The sequence below is a fragment of the Crinia signifera genome, chromosome 7 (genome assembly GCF_055691185.1).
Source record: "Crinia signifera chromosome 7, ASM5569118v1, whole genome shotgun sequence".
NCBI classification, from domain to species: Eukaryota; Metazoa; Chordata; class Amphibia; order Anura; family Myobatrachidae; genus Crinia; species Crinia signifera.
This window is the reverse complement of record NC_139223.1, coordinates 156,221,919-156,239,348: the sequence shown is the minus strand read 5'-3', so window position 1 is coordinate 156,239,348 and position 17,430 is coordinate 156,221,919. Positions and strand designations below refer to the sequence as shown.

The 17,430-nt window shown below is 45.5% G+C and overlaps 2 protein-coding genes across 3 annotated transcripts in view; one reads left to right on the top strand and one right to left on the bottom strand.

The window, feature by feature from the left end:
- The window catches only part of PRPF40A (pre-mRNA processing factor 40A), a 93,459-nt gene that overhangs the window by 23,157 nt on the left and 52,872 nt on the right, over positions 1-17,430 (top strand). The gene's annotated exons all lie outside the window — the stretch shown is intronic.
- The window catches only part of ARL6IP6 (ARF like GTPase 6 interacting protein 6), a 33,308-nt gene that overhangs the window by 13,546 nt on the left and 2,332 nt on the right, over positions 1-17,430 (bottom strand). For both annotated transcript variants that reach the window (XM_083154063.1, XM_083154062.1), the window contains exons 2-4: positions 9,614-9,985; positions 8,008-8,061; positions 7,660-7,792 (exon numbers count right to left, since the gene is read on the bottom strand). In XM_083154063.1, coding sequence (XP_083010189.1) covers positions 7,660-7,792; positions 8,008-8,061; positions 9,614-9,977 — 551 coding nt within the window. In that variant the 5' untranslated portion in view covers positions 9,978-9,985. The remainder of the gene's footprint in view (positions 1-7,659; positions 7,793-8,007; positions 8,062-9,613; positions 9,986-17,430) is intronic.

Here is a 17,430-nt window from a genome sequence, read left to right as displayed (position 1 = left end):
CTGCCCGGCCCTGCTCCCCGTCCCTACATGCTGCGACCCGGCTTGTCATAAGCTGGCATCGCAGTCTGCGATGCCAGCTTATGACAAGCCGGGTCGCGCTGAAGCTGCCCGAGTTCAGCAGCGCTGCCCGGCGCTAATCACTGGCAATCCTGAGAATTTTCCGAGCTTGCCAGCCTGGGCATTAACCTCTTGGGTGGTATGCCCGGAGATTTTCTGGGCTCAGCTGCGCTGCCGTAAAATTTCCGGGCATACCACTAATATAGAATAGGTGCGCCCCAGTGGTGTCCAGGTGGGCAACACTGGCGCAGCATCTCTAGAGCCCCACACCCACCCCTCGGGTATGTTCGGCGCAGCTCGGGGGGACTCGGGAGCGCTCAGGCACCGGAGTCCTCCCGAGCCGCCGCGATCATCCGCCAGCCTGCCGCCGACGTCACTGCTGAATGTGACAGGCAGCTTAGTCAGCAGGGACAGCGGCAGCAGGGAAGCTCCGGTGTACTAACGCCATAGCGGAGGTGAGGGGGGCTTCCAACTTTCTGTGGTGGGTTTTGCTGGGGCAGGACAAACCTGCCCTGGTAGGTTTGCCCTGCCCCAGCAAAACCCACCACTCAAGGGGTTAAGGCATAGCCCGGAAAATTCTCAGGATTACCAGTGTTAAAGGGTTATTTTTGATGTGTGTTAATAAATAAAAGATTAACTGATGCAGTTATTTTGCTGTTTTGCAATGGCAACATGCTTATCGAAATGGTGAGTGGAGCATATACAGGTTTCTTTTTTTCAATCTGGTTATAATTAAAAAGGTGGACATCTTTAACACTAAAGCAAATAGACACGGTTAGCAAACTGTAAACATGGTTCCATTAAATTTCTTTCTATTGGCAGACTATCTGGCTGGAATAGAATTTATTTTTGGGGTTGTTGTTGTTTGCAGTATTGGCTGGGAGCTGATTTGCAGCAGTTTCTGGCTCTCGCTCTGTTGCCTGGGTGAACTAAAAAAAAAAGTCGCTTTGTTGATTAGCTACAATTAGATGGGTTGCCAAGCAGTGCCCATCTTATATCTCCTCTTATCTGAATTTTGGAAAACATTTTCAGCACTCAGGATTAATTTGTTTTCAAAGAGTTTATTTTTAACAAACTGTGTCTAGCTTATGTCTAAGCGTGAAGACAGGCGATAGATTAAACCGTTATACGTCTTGTGTGGATTCAGGGGATTTGCATAAAAATATGAATTAGTTCTGTTATCGTTCAAAGCTGCCGCAATTATCTCCATAGCTTTTTTCAAGGTTTTGTTGCTTTTCACAACTCTGGAAACAGTAGGTTGTTGTAATGATTATTACTAATTAGCTGTAGTCTGTGGCAAGCTGAACGGCTGGATAGAGCCGCGAGAGATAAACGAGACTTAACTGCTGCATAAATCTCTTGCTGAAACAAAGAAAAACTTGAACGAGGATTTTTATTTTTAGATACAAGGTTTATAATTATAGTGGCGGTTTCAAAGATCTAAAGCTAGAACAATACAGTCCTAGTAAAAAAAAACTAATTGTAAACTACAGTTTACAAATTACAGGTACTCGGATAGCAAACAGTGGTCCTGGTTCTGATGCAGTAGCAATGGTGATGCAGCTGTGATGTAACCGCGAGGCATCGCAAGTGTAGCAGCGCCTACAAGTTAACAGAGGCTCCCGCCAAAGCCATTGCTAATTGCTCAGCAACTGCATACTACTGTACTTTGCAACAGCAATGCAACATCAGCTCCTTGATATGACTGCACAGAATAGATGCGACCTGTTTTATGAATACAAGAACAATCGCCCCCATGAGACATGCCCCAAAAATGGTCACAACACGCCTGTTTTTGTAGACACTCCCTGTTATGCAGTCAGCATCCCGATGTCAGGATGCCAACATTCAGTACACAGGCGCCGTCGTCCCGACAGACTTAACAAGACTGGTGCCGGATTTCCAAGAGTCAGATTGCCGACGCTGGAAGCCCGACAGTCGGAATACCTATCAGCGAGTATGCGGGCCGTGAATAAGGGGGTATGTTGGGGTTAGGCTGTGGGGAGGAAGCACTAGGGTTGGGTTAAGCATTTAGGAGGGGGGGGGGGGGGGAGGGATAGGCTTCTAGAAAGGTGAGTTATGGTTGGTATACTTGCCGGACCCCTGCGGGGATTCCCTCCATCAGGATGCCATTGTCATTCTGAGATCTGGTCATCCGTATGTATCCTGTCTATACTATGTACATTCTTTCTTAATGCCCACTTTTGGTCTGCTACACCGACTTTATCGAAGCATGTATAAAAAAGGATGTAAAATACATAAAAATGAACAAAGTAAAAAGCACCCTGACTGCATAGTAGACTGATGCATTGAAAACACTGGTGCAGCACTGTGTGCTGAGCGATCTTTGCTTAACTAGATCGCTCAGCGCAGAGCTTAACTCGCCCCGTGTGTACGGGGCATAAGATTCAGGAATAGAATCAGCTTATCCAAGAACACCATCTGCTGACCAATCTCTGGTCGCACTGGCTTCAGATGTTTGCCGGCCGGGCTGTAAGATCACATTTCACAGGTTATGCTGTAGACTTATTTTATAAAGGAAGGCAACATGAAATAAGACGCAAATGATCTGATTTTGAGTTTAGCCGACTACCCTGGAGATTAAGAAAGGATTTGCACAGTCATCTACTCTACTTCGTGCCATTTTGGCTGAGGGCTTTATTATGTGTTAGAACATTTAATAAGAGCCAGTGATTGTTATCTGCCTAGAACAGAATTGAGCTGCATGCTGCTGAAGGTATCAAGCACTGGGGTTTATTTGCTAAGATGGGAGTTCTAGTTCGGATGGGATGTTGCTATGGGCAACCAATCAGAACATATGTATTTATTTAGCACATTCTCGAAGATAATAGATAGAATCTCATTGGTTGCCCATAGCAACATCCCATCTGACATAGAACATCCATCTTAGTACATAAACCCCACTGAATCTAGATGGAAAGTGGATGCGGAGACAGATGCAGATATAATGATAGTATACATATATAAACAGGGTACATTCGGCATCCTGGCGTTAAGGATGGCAGCGGTCAATTAGAGATGCGCGGGTTCGGTTTTACTTGGATCTCAAAAGCAGGAACTGATTGACTATCCAAACATGTGGCAGCCGATAACTGGAAAAAAATCCGACCGTGCCCTAATTTTGGCTATAAGAACAGAGTACATCTGAACCGCTCCTCTCCACTCAAAAGACCGACCACAGCGTCCGATACAGAGAATCCCAACAGTGACTCCGTAGTACCCCAACCCTAAACTATTCATTCAGGACGGAGCCGATTCATTCTCTGTTTATTACATATTTTATTTATTTTCTTTATATATTTTAACTGATTTATATTAATGTGTTTTCTTGATTAATATATTAAACTTTTAGATTTACTTATTTGGCGAGTTTTGCATATCACTCTGGCAACAATGATGACCAAAACACTTTATTGGTGCTGAGAACTTCCTTGTGTTTTTCTGTGGACAAGCTATAGCAAGCTCCAGTTTCTCATGCATCATTTTCCCCTAAATGGCTTTATTTCTGATTGATTATCTGATAGCGCCGGGGAACGAGCCAAGAATCGCCTGTAATTGTTTCATTGTCTCTCCTCTTTGTCTTCCTTCACATTTGTCAAGTCCAGTGGGTGCCTTAGTGGTAGGTTACAGACATGACAGTGATTATATAATATATATAGATATAGATAGAGATATGCAGGCCTGTACTAAATATATATATTTTATATTTACGTAAGATTGAATAGGTGATTGGAGCCATCACTATAGATCTCTACGTGGGCCATTAAGGTGGTTATATGGTTTTACATAGCATGTTTTCTGAACAATGCCTCATGGAATAGCCCTAATCTTACTAATAACTCTGTAGACTGGTACTAATGACTACCAACTGTTACATTCTAGTTACTTACCAGTGAGAGTTAGGTCTTTGGGCAGTATTCAATGCAAAAAATTTGCCGTGCATGGCGAGAGATTTTTTCTCTCGCCATGCGCTCGCCCTGTTCCGGAGGGCTCGCTGCCACTCCTGCTCCCTCTATTCAATGTGGTTAAGACTCGCCGCCACTCGCGGCGAGTCTTAACCCCTGCAGCGGATGAGCGGCAGGGAGCTGGCAGGGAGCCATGGGATGGTGGCAGCCAGGGAGATTAAAGTCTCCCTGGCTGCCCCAGAACATATGTGGAGGGGAGGTGGGCTCCCCGGGACCCAGGCAGCACAAGCTGCCCCCCCCCTATAGCCAGCGGGGGACCCAGTATTCACTGCACCCGATCGTGTATATGTAATGATCGGATGCAGTGAATATATGAATATCTAATGAGCGGCTCGAGAGCTCCGGCCCCCTGCTGGCTGGTCTGTGTAAAAAAAATAAATTAAAATTTTAAAAAAAAAATATATATATTTTTTAAAATTAAATATATATTCATGTGCTATAAGCACATGAATAAAAATAACATGCCCCTTCACAGAAAAAAAATCCTGATTTTTTTACACCAAAATTAAAAAAAAAACCTTTTAGTTTAAAAGTTCACATTCCAGCTCTCCATGAAAAGATGGAGAATTGCTACACGGAGAGACGGCGAAAATCACTTAGAAAGACGGCGAATATTTCACATTGAATAGGGTTGCTCGCTTTTGGAGAGCAAAATGCTCTGTCCAAGGCGAAAAAAGCACAAATTCGCCCTAAAACAGGGCGAATTTTTCTCATTGAATACTGCCCTTTTTTTTGAGCAATCCGACAGTGAGAGACAGCAGAGTCTTAAGCAGGGTACACACTGAGCGATATATAGTCATTTGATCAAATGGGCAACATATCGCGATTGGATCAGTGGCTGTGCACACAGGATATGTCTGAACAACATCATTCAAAGACCTATCGCTTCGGCCCTACAGCACAGCTAATAGCCGATAGGTCAGCACATCCGGCTGTGTATTTGGATGACCCTCTGACTGTGCAAACACTTGGTGTAGGGACTGACATCACAGCTGGGCAGGCAAATTCAAGTACCTGCCTTGCTGGATAACAGGGACGACATATTGAGCGGCTGATCGGTAATTATATACGTTTCTGTCAGCGCTACAGCTTATCCACCTTCAAGTTGGTGTGTGCTTAGCGTTAACCAATTAATATATAGACTAGTATATTGGACCTCATCCTACACTCCACACTAGGGGCCTGTTCAGACCTGATCGCTGGGCTGCGAATCTTCGGAGTGAAATCCCGCCCATGTGCACAGATGACATTATAGCCCTGCGAAAACTACCCAATCCATTTGCAAGTAATATCGGGGCCGATGCTGAAAACTTCCAGGACCTTCCTCTGGGCGCCAGCTGCTTGTCAGCCAGTGTAGGGGGTGCGGAGATTAGCCATCGCTGGCTTTCTTCACAAGGAGGGCTGGTGTATGCGCACGGTACATCTTTGATAATTGGCAGGGCTGTGTGTGAGCAGCTCTGAATTGGGCCCTACGACAGTCTGTCTGGAAGTACACTGGAGTCAGGACAGAGCTGAAATTATATTATATAGATATGGAATTATTTTGTAATTAAATCTACACACATAAAATCCTGTTTTTATTAAAGTGTAAGCAATACCAGTCCAGTTAATAATAAAGAATAATCTCTAATAGTCCAAGGTAAGTAGCAATAATTTGAAATCTCTGGTTTATAGGTTATTTGCACCCTGCTGAATAGGCAAAAGGATGGTTCCTCTGGCAAAATAGCCGATGCTTGTAGTCAATAACCAGTGTTACTCCTACTGTTGGTATGGGATGTGGTCAAAATCCCGGCGGTCAAAATGCCGATGCCGGAATCCCGACCGCCGCTATGATGGCACTTTGTCCCTCTATGGGTGTCCACGACACCTATAGAGGGAGAATAAAATAGTGTGCCAAGTGTAGCATGGGGAGCACAGCGAGCCCACAAGGGGAGGCGATCCACAGCCCCCCCTTGTTGGCATTGCGGCATCAGGATTCCGGCATCGGTATTTCATACTGATCCCGTTGGTATCGCTGACTCCCAAGTATAGAAAACATAGCATTAACTTTTTTGTTTTATATAATTAACGACGCCCGATTGAGGTTTCTCTATTGCTAGAAACGATGACAGCAAATCTTTTGCAGTTTCTTACTAGGCTTCCCTACGAATAGAGAAGTTATTGATAGCATCGACTCACAGGTTCTCCGGTCATCGGTCTGCAACTGAGCCGCACAAACCATGTGAAAAGTTGAGTCTACCGTACTAGTGAACAAGCATCAGAAGGTAATGCTGGGCTCATTGTACTATGCGGACACCATACTCTGCACAACCTGCTTTGAATGTAAACATACTAATACATGTGTATGACTGGGTTTCCTCCAGGGGCTACAGTTTCCTCACACAATCCAAAAACTGAAAAATAATTGAATTCTGATAAGAAATGAACCCAAACGTGTATGTGCGTTTGTGCATGTGATCGGGATTATAAATAGTAACTGCGGAAGGTATTCATGTGAACGGCTAAATATCTTCGAAGGAATACAATTGCGTTATGTGATATATATATATATATATATATATATATGTGTTCAATAGATGAAGATGCGGCGACTATTGTTCTTTAAAAATAAATAAATAGTAATGCAACCTGCCCTAATCAGAACATGGTTTGCCAATGTTAAATATGGACCTAGAACCACTATAGGTGAATTAATTGGCTATGGTTAATAATTAATTAATTAAAAGTTTTCACTAGATATGAGTAAAAAATGTATATTTATTATTACAATAAAAAATATGGATAATAATACAGTAAAAAAGGGGATAATTTCTAAAAACAATACAATTCCTATCCTGAAAAATCTTTTAAGAATACAATGAAGAGATGCAACTAAAAAAAAATATATATATAATTAAGGTGCAAAAAAGTGAGTAAGGTGCTTATCTTAGATGAGGCAGGAGGGCTAGAGTGTCCCAACGCGTTTCGTCCTTCTAACTTTATCCAATGATGAAGTCAGAAGGACGAACACTCTAGCCCTCCTGCCTCATCTAAGATAAGCACCTTACTCACTTTTTTGCACCTTGATTATATATATATTTTTTTTTTAGTTGCATCTCATTTTGTATATATATATATATATATATATGGCAGTACGGATGGTGCAATGGTTAGCATTACTGTCTCACAGCACTGAGTTCATGGGTTTGATTCCCACCATGGCCCTAACTATGCAGAGTTTGTATTTTCTCCCCATACTTGCGTGGGTTTCCTCCGGGTACTCCGGTTTCCTTCCACATTCCCAAAAATATACGGGTAGGTTATTTGGCTCCTAACAAAAATTAACCCTAGAATGTCTGTGTATGCATGTACATGTGGTAGGGAATATAGATTGTAAGCTCCACCGGGGCAGGGACTGATGTGAATGTTCAAATATTCTCTGTAAAGAGCTGCGGAATATGTGTGCGCTATATAAGAAACTGGTAATAAATAAATATATAAAAACCTGTCAATCATTAATTATGTCAATATAACTGTAATTCATCTTTTGGCCACAAGGTGGCATTGTTTCATTGGCCTTTTATTGTTGAGTTTGTAAATGTTTATTTAAATAGAATTAATATTATTATGCACTTACCTGAAACGGGCAGGGGACAGTGGGGTGGGTGGAAACATTCCCGGTTCAAAAGAGTCAAAGTAAGTCACAGTCCAAGAAAAGCTGCAGCACGACAGGCCGGCAAGGAGGGACAGAACCAGAAGACTCCAGAATCCTAAGCACAGAAATGTCAATACATTAATTGCATGAATACCATCAGTTCGGTCATGCTACTAAAACACAGCAGCTTAATTCAGAATATGGTGCGACGTGCAGTGATGTGCTGCAACCCACAGCAATTAATCAGCTTTTAGTATTTCTGGTGTAGTCAGACTAATCAAAGCAAATGTGTTCTACTTGCACTGTATTATTCCATAACAACTTTCTTACCTAAAAGACTAGTTTTAACTCCATCATCATCATTCACTTTTCCAGACTGCATGTCTAGAGGAGAAAAAGAAAAAGTTGAATTCTTTCTATAGAAGAGATAAGCCTGGCAGTCTAATACCCCTTTTACACCGCCGAAAAATCTGGGTCAGCGGCGGGTCAGACCCGGATCTTCGGCGGTGTAGATCCCTAACGCCGTGTCCCTTTACACGGGACTTCTACCCAGGTCCTGACCTGGGTAGAACACAGCTAGGACCTGGGTAAAGGGCGGTGTAAATGGGAACGCCGGGTCGGATGACCCGGCTCCCATTTACATGAATGGTGAACGTCCAACCTGCGGACCGCAGTGTCCGCAGGTTGGACGGATTGTCAGTCTGACACTGACAGCCGGCGCTGCTGTCTGCTATACTCTGCAGACAGGAGCGGCGGCGGGGGAGGTGAACGGATGCCTGTGTGCGGCATCCATTCACCTCCTGTCCAATGGCGGGGGGTGCGCGCGGGGACTAGGGGCAGCCTAGCAGCTTACCTTAGTGCTGGGCTGCCCCCAGCAGCGTTCCGGGTACGGCGGCGTCGATCGGCGCTTGAAGATGACATCGCGCTGTCCTCTTCAAGGGGCGGGAGGGGGGTGCGGGCATTTAAGCCCGTCTGGTGTAAATGCCCCTAAACGCCGGGTCGCACCCGGCTTCAACCAGGGTCCAAAAAGCCGGGTGCGGCCCAGCGTTTTGGTCTAAAAGGGGTTTTACACAGGATAGCAAAACTTGTACAACTCCCCAGCTATGGCTAGCTCCACAATCCAAACGTTTGCATTTCAGATTTTAAATAAAAAGATTGGTGTGACCATAGTTTACATAAGATCAATGTACAGGTGAAAAAAACGGCAGACCCTATCGGTATCGGTATTCAATCACATGGGTAAAAATTCTCAAAAATGTTTAAAAACGCCTGCCATTTAGCTTGGGTATACGGGTCTGTGCCTTGACATTTCACAGTTTACAACCAGGCTGACCGTGTCGGGATACAGTCATCAGGTCTACAGCATGATGGTCGACACCATTAGGCCGACATGGCTTTAGATCCACAGGTCATTAGGTCGACACAAGCATTATTTCGACATGGGGGTTTTTCACTGTTCTTTGAGCCGACATGTGCCGACAGGCGGTATTTCATGCCCTACCATCCACTAGGGTTTGGTGGGAGAATAAAATAGTGTGTCGTGCAAAGCGAGGCACCGTGCCCGAAGCATTGCGTGTGCAGTGAGCGATGCAAAGGGACACGGTGCACTTTAATCTGTGCCCATGTTGAAATCTGGGTAAAAAAAACTGTGAAAAAACCCATGTCGGCCTTGCCCATGTCGACCTAATGACCTGTCGACCTACTTGCTGTAGACCAAATGATCCATACCCACTGTACTGTACATCTGGAAACTTATTGCACCCCCCTCTCATATTTGGAGTAAGAGGAACAAGTGAGCATCATCATGGTCTGGTGTGATACTAAAGTCCTCTGTACTTTTAATTTACTGTACAGTTAAACAAACAATAGTCTCTATGTAAATGCATTGTACAGTATGTCATAGATAATAAACAATTACGGTTCTGTAAAAAGTTACCTTGTACCACAATATATAGAACGACAAGAAGTACAGCGAGGATGCTAACTATCACAAGACAGCATAACATCGAGAACAACCTGGCCGCCCATCTTTTGCCTCTTTTGGAAGTGACCACATGTGATGTGACTGTTCCATTCTGTCCAGACTGCTCAAGCCCCGGATAGAGTAGAGAGGCATCTCTGAGGTGGTTCGTTTTGGGATTAGCGGTCTCATTTAAGTCACTCTCCAGGTTTCTCACCACTTCCTGAATGTCATCCTGTGCACCTCGGCCAAACGCACTGTGAGATGTGGCACTAGCAAAGGCAACAGAGCGGCGGTTCGTGCTCCTTAACCGCCTAGGGCTTGCCACATAAGTATCCATCCAGGAATCTGTAAGAAATAAAATGATGTTAGTGTATTGAAAGGTTCTTTTAAAACTCTAAAATTATACAATGGTTCTACCCTAATTTACAAGCTTAAGTTACACCTCTTTCACACGAGCAAGCCGGGTACAATATCCTGGAAGCGACCCAGCTTGCAAGAGCTTTCACACTAGCCGCTCAACCCAGCATAAATCCAGGTGGGAGACATCATTGGGACGCGGGTCTGGGGCAGTGCTGGGACATGACAGCATCTCCCAGCAGCGCCTTTACAGTGCAGAGAATGGAACCCGAGTTGTTCGACCTGCCCTGAGACCCGCAAGCATCCCGGGTCCAACCCTGGTCAGGACCCAGGTTGAAATACCGGAACGCTGGACCCGGGATAAATTTTCAGGACCCTTTCAAACTGACCAATTTTCCAGGTTGTTGCGCATTCATGTGCAATAACCTGGGAAATATTTGTCAGTGTGAAAGGGGTATAAGGTGTAAGAAAATAATGGCACAGTGGTTAGTATTCACAGAATTCTGGTATGGGATTTGATCCCTAACATGACATATTTCCGCCTGTTTCTGCAATTTAAAATTCTGTGAATTTAAGGTTTTCAAGCGTTAATTGTGCAGCTACAGATTAGATCAATTACTTAAGGCTCATACACACTGGGAGACTTTCAGCTGAACGTTGCTCAATTTACTCGTTTGAGAGGCTTTTAGCTTGAAAGTAGCCCAGTGTGTACGGGGCAGCATATGAGTGTCAAAGTGGACTGCTTTCTATAGCGTCCTGCTATGGAAAGCCGTCCACACTGGGAAAAATCGTAAAAAAACGCTCAATGTGTATGCACTGACCCATGATCGTTTTACAGTGTGGACCTTTACCACCAAACTAGGCAAGAAGTAGTCTGTGGCACCATACAAATAAAATATTAGAAGATCTGTCTTTGCACACATTTATTAATAAATATAATAGAGCTATTGGATGATTTCAGAATACATTATCCTGTCTATCTATAGATCTAATATTAAACGTATTCATAAATAATCTCTAGTCCAAATGGAATATCTACTCTACATACACCCTCCTCCTCTCTACCACTCCAATATTTTCAGACCAGTTATCCTCTTGTAGTGTACCTAGTGTTCATTCTAGCACACGCTATCTTTGAAAACCCATGCAGTTCCTCTTCCCTGCCTGAGGTGTCGCTGTCTGCTGTAGTGCTTCTAGGACAGTGTGGTCTGTATATCAACACTGAGATGCAAACCAGACCTTTGCTAGATACACCACAGTAGACAGCGACACCCCAGGCGGGGAAGAGGAACTGCATGGGTTTTCAAAGATAGTGGGTGCTAGAATGAACACTAGTACCCAAGTTCCCTCTTGTTTCTATCGCTTTATCCTTTAAGATGGGTACAAACACTGATGCACTAAAATGATATATTGTTGTCTGTGGGATCATCCCATTGGACCTGCAGAACATCCAATGGGACCAACCAATTCCTCTAATGCTGAATTGAGGGCACACACCATACACTTATGCAATCGGATGCGACGTGACATCGAAGTGTGGTCGCATCTTATGGCACATGGGGTGCTGGAAGAGGGCGGGCAGAGGAGCGGCGAAGTAGCGTAGCACTGTAAAATGTAAATAAAGTAGCGCTATACAATAATAAACAAATGAAAAAAAAGACATGATTTAATGAAAAAAAAAAGCGCAGTAAAAATATGAAAAGCACAAGGCACCCCTGACACTTAGGGCCTTATTCTGGTTCACTCTTAGAGGCAAATTCCTTCTCAAATGGACATAACCATGTGCACTGCAGGTGGGGCAGATATATGTGCAGAGAGAGTTAGATTTGGGTGGGTTTTTCCTTCAAAGTGAGATCTATATTGCAGTGTAAAAATAAAGCAGTCAGTATTTTCCCTGCACAGAAACAAAATAACTCACCCAAATCTATTTCTCTCTGCATCTGTTACATCTGCCCCCCTGCAGTGCACATGGTTTTGTCCATCTGAGAAGGAATTTGCCTCTAAGAGTGAACTAGAATAAGGCCCTTAGAGTGAATGAATTAATAAGCTGTGAAAGAGAGCTAACAGACGGCGGGGGTCAGCTCAGCAGCAGAATTTGAATTTATTTTGTTTAAATACTGGGTGGCCCTCTGATTGGCTGAGAGAGCTCAGCCAATCAGAGGGCCGCCCAGTGTTTTAAACAGTTTTTCCAAATTCTGCCACCACCACTAGCACTCTATCACAGCACTAAACTATGCCAGCAGTCCCTCCGGCCCCTCTCCCCAAACCCGACGCCACCAATAGCGGTTCCTCCGCCCCCACCTACCTACATGCAATCGCTCCTGCAATTCAATAGATATGTGCAGCACATACTATCCATCAACGTGACATTCGACTGGCGGGCCTGCGCATCGGGTTGCATGGTCCATAAAATGTGCATACAATCATTCGATTTATCGAACAGATGTGGTCGAAATCGAATGATTGCATGTAAAATCTCATAAATGGTGCAGTTATTCTATTCAAAAACAAGTTAACCATTCAGGTAATATCCCTCACACGCCTAAGGTCCAAGTGCAGGCATAGCCCCCAACTGGTACAAAAAGAAGACAAAGAATACCAGTTTATTAAGTATCACCTTTTCGTGTGTCATACATCAGAATAATGCCCCTTTCAGACCGCACTTTGGAAACGGTATATTGCCGTTTTTTTACCGTTTTAAAACGGTAATCTGTGCGGTCTGAAAGGTGCAGATCCAATTAACCGGTTTGAAAATACCGTTTTTTCAAACCGGTTAAAATGCAGGGTCCTACCCGTTTCAGACCCGGTATTTTGGGATCAAAATCGGGTCTGAAACAGTATTTAGGACCCAGCCAATGAGCTGGGTCCTAAATTCAGCGCAGTGACTATTTAATGAGCGCTCATTAAATATTCATAGCACTGGAGCCGCCCGCCGCCGACCCCCCCGCACGCGTTAACATTACCTGATCTCCCGGGGTAACATCCCCCGATCTCCCAGTGCAGTCTTCAGCCCCCCCTCCGCTCCGTGCAGCCGGTACCTGAGTTCGGTTGCAGATCCCGGCAGTAGTAAGGACCGATGCGCTTATAAAAAAAAGTGACTTTCGGAAAATGTCTGCCCCATAGGAAAATCCATTTTACAAAACTGTCTTTCGTGTGGGGGCAGCCATTTTCTGAAAGTCACTTTTTTTTTTATAAGCGCATCGGTCCTTACTACTGCCGGGATCTGCAACCGAACTCAGGTACCGGCTGCACGGAGGGGAGGGGGAGGGCTGCACGGAGGGGGGGGGGGGGGGGGGAGGGAGGCGGCGCTGAAGGCTGCACTGGCTTTGACCCTGTATTTGGAAAGTTTCCAAAAACGGGTCTGCCAGTGTCAAAAAATCGGCACTTAAACGGTAATATACCGTTTAAGAGGTGCGGTGTGAAAGGGGTTTTACCTGGCAGACCCGTTTTTGGAAACGTTTTCAAATACAGGGTCAAAGCCAGTTATGCGGTCTGAAAGCAGCATAATACCCCTTTCACACTGCACTTTTAAAACGGTATATTGCCTGTTTTTTTCCATTTTAAAACGTTTAAGGCTGCAGTGTGAAAGTGCCAGAGTTGATTTACCGGTTAAAGTTAACTGGTATTTCAACACGTTTAAAAAGCAGAGTCCTACACGTTTCAAAGCCGCTTTTTAGGCAGTGAGATGGCTCTATTTCTATGGCTTGAAACGTGTCCCTTGGGGGTTAAATGGGTTGAATGTGTGAATGGTATTAAATGCTTTTTAAAACGGTTTTCACCTGCAATGTGAAAGGTCTTAAGGTTCAGACCCGTTTTAAAGTCCCATTTAAGAATACAGGGTCAATACCCGTTTCTGCAATGTGAAAGCAGCATTATCAGCTTCAGTTTTCAATACACTGTTTATTATTGGTGTTTTATTATGTATGTATTTTACAAGGAGTTGTATTCTGGTATGTATCTTCACACAAGGTTTTTTATTAACAGTAGCAGTTATATGATACAAATGTATCTAGTAGCCAGTGAGAGAACCTACAGTGGAAACAAATGTGTCAGTACTTTTCCCTTCCTGGGGTTTATATTTGTACTGTGTACTGCTGAGAACATTCATCATGATTTCCCCTTTGCTGTGGTTTATAGCTGCAGACTTTTATACAAAAAGACTTTTGGGGGTTACTACTTTATAGTGTAGCGGACAAAAAAAAACCACTTTGATTTTGTTAATGGGAGAGTGAATATAGGTATGGAAATTCTGTAATATCTCAACACTGATTGTAGTGTCGTTTTTACACTGAACTGGTTATTACAACCTGATGTTAAAGTCGGTGGAGCCAGGACTACATTAGAAAGGATTTCCTTAGAAATCGTACAATGGTCTCAGGATGGATTAGAGCACACGATCTGCACAGGATCTATACAGGATCTGTACCCAACACAATGTGGATGATGAATCTTTACTGCAGGAAGTAAAATCTCCAATCTGACAGACAACCGGCGGGAAGCGCATTGCATCGAATTGTACTGAAAACAGGTACAATTCTGCGCTTTTTACATACAAGTAGGGTGGCCAATCCCGGGATCGGCGGGATCCCGGGATTTGGCCCCTAAAACGCCGGGATTTCAATTCCGGGATTGGAGTTTCCAATCCCGGGATTTCGGGATTAGACTGCGCATGCGCAATCTAATGCCGGCCAGCATCTGAGCGTGTGCTCAGGCGCTGCCCGGCTTCTCCCTTCCCCGGCAGTGCATCCCTGCGCAGCGTGACGAGTACAGAGGTCACGCTGTGCAGGCCAAGCAGCTGCACAGAGCCAGTGTAGCTCTGTGCAGCATGCGTTCGCCCCCGCCCACCAACCCGGCTGGCTCCCCAGAAGACCGCCCCCCCACCCCCGGCTCGCTGCCCGCCCCGCTAGCCGCTACACGCCCATCCACCCACCCTCCAGGCCGACTCCCCGCCCATCCACCCGCCGGCTCCCAGCCCATCCACCCTCCGGATCCCCTGATGCCCGCCAACACACCCGGCTCCTCAGACACCCGGCCGGCTGGCCGGCTGCCCACCCACACACCCGGCCGCACCGTACCCCACCCCACATGTAAGTAAATATGTGGGGCGGCCGGGGTGCGTTTTTTAAATTAGGGATGCCAATCCCGGGAATCCCAGGATTGGGCATTTTTCAATCCCGAAATCCGGGATTGAAAAAATGCTCCGGGATTGGCTTCCCTACATACAAGCAGACGCACAAGGTGGGGGAATGTACCTATATTGATCTCTCCGTGGTATATGTGTATTTGTCAGTGTACACAAATACAATCAGTAACACTACCACTTTCACATCGCCGACACGTTTTAAAAACCGGTATTTAAAACGGTAATTAAAACGTGTCAGAGCCTTAACATTGCCGCAGATTACCGTTTTAAATACCGGTTTATACCCCTTTCACATCGCACTTTTAAAATGGTAAATTGCCGGGTTTTTTTTCCCTTTTTTAAAACGTTTAAGCCTGCACTGTGAATGCATAGCATTGTACACATTCACATTGCACAAAAAACGGCAAGGAACCGTGTAGGACTCTGTTTTTTACACGGTTCAAAATGCCAGTTAACTTTAAACAGTAAATCGGCCCTGGTGCATTCACAGTGCAGGCTTAAACATTTTAAAAAGGGAAAAAAACGGCAATTTACCGTTTTAAAAGTGCGATGTGAAAGGGGTATTATTTGGTGTATTGACACACTGAATTTTATGCTAATCCATAGCCACGTTTGCACACAGTAAACTACACTTCAACTGTTGGTGTTGCTGGAACACGTATGATCCCTTAGAGCAGTGGTTCCCAACCCTGGTCCTCAAGTACCCCCAACAGTGCACGTTTTCCAGGTCACCCGGCAGGTGCACTCATTATTCAGGCACATTTGAAAAGATCCACAGGTGGAGCTAATTACAGCACTTGTGATTCTCTGTGGAGACCTGCAAAACATGCACTGTTGGGGGTACTTGAGGACCAGGGTTGGGAACCACTGCCTTAGGGCTGTTTCACACAGTACGGTTCCTGCCGCACGGTGAAATCCCGTACGGTCAGGGAGCCGCGCCGCACTCAGCAGTTGTGAATGGACACTATTGTGTCCATTCACACGGGACGGCCACGGCCCGGCCGCACGGCTGCAGCCGGATCCCCCCACTGGAAGGGACGGCTGCCGGGCTGTGGCCATCCCTGCCATTATAAAATTCTGAGTGCGGCGCGGCTCCCTGACCGTACGGGATTTCACCGTGCGGCAGGAACCGTACTGTGTGAAACAGCCCTAAGAGCAGTGGTAGCCAACTCTAGTCCTCGAGAGCTACCAACAGTTCACATTTTCCAGACAACCTAGCTGCTGCACAGGTGCACTCGTTACTCACAAACACATTTTCAAAGATCCACAGGTGGAGCTAATTACTTCACTTGTGATTATGGGCCTTATTCTGGTCTGTGCGGACGGAGCCGAATATGCGGCCAGGACCGTGCGTCCTAAACCCCGCCTTTCGTACGGATCGCTCACTCCGTCCGAATGCGGTAAGAAGCTGTCCGAACGGACCGCAAGTGTATTTCTCATGTATACACCTCCTTCATCTCAGGGAACCTCCCCCATCATTCGATGGTCGCAGACCATCGAATGCAGGACCGAGTGGTCAGGCAGCTCCCGCAACCTCAGACCACTCGGGCATTTCTCCGTGCAAAAGCAGGGATCTGGGCGGGCAGCTGACATCCGGCAATGTCATATGTCCGCCCCCTACACGTGCGTCACGACCGCATTACCATACGTACGCCCAGCGTTTGCATGGGAACGCCCATGAAACGCGGGGTGTAAACATATGGTAATGAGCCCAAACAGCCCTTCACGCCCCTCTCCACCCCCTGTTCGTAGTGTACACATTTCATGCGGAATTTGGACGTGCGTCCCGTTCGCACACGCGCAGAGACGCTTCTGCACATACGCAGACACAAAACATCGGCGGACCAACCGCACGCGGACATTACCGCACCAACCAGAATAAGGGCCTATGTGAGGAGATCTGGAAAACATAACTGTTGGTAGCTCTCAAAGACTGGAGTTGGCTACCCCAGCCTTAGAGATATATTCAGTACACATAATCATATACTGGTGCTATATTCACTATTAATGCTCCAATCCTATATAGATTGTTTTTAGACTGCCCTTTTATTACTTGCCACTGTTATTACTTCAACGCCGTAAGGGATTTTTTTTCCTTCCCGGGCTAGCTGATCTGCAGCATATACCTCCCAACTGTCCTGATGACAGCGGGATAGTCCCTCTAATCTAATTGGACACTGTCCCACCTGCAGGTCGCAGTGTCCCGCAGGTAGGGTGGCCAGTTGGGGGGAGCCGGTGATAACCACAACTCTGCTCTGCAGAGCCATCAGTAATTATTGAATAGATTTCT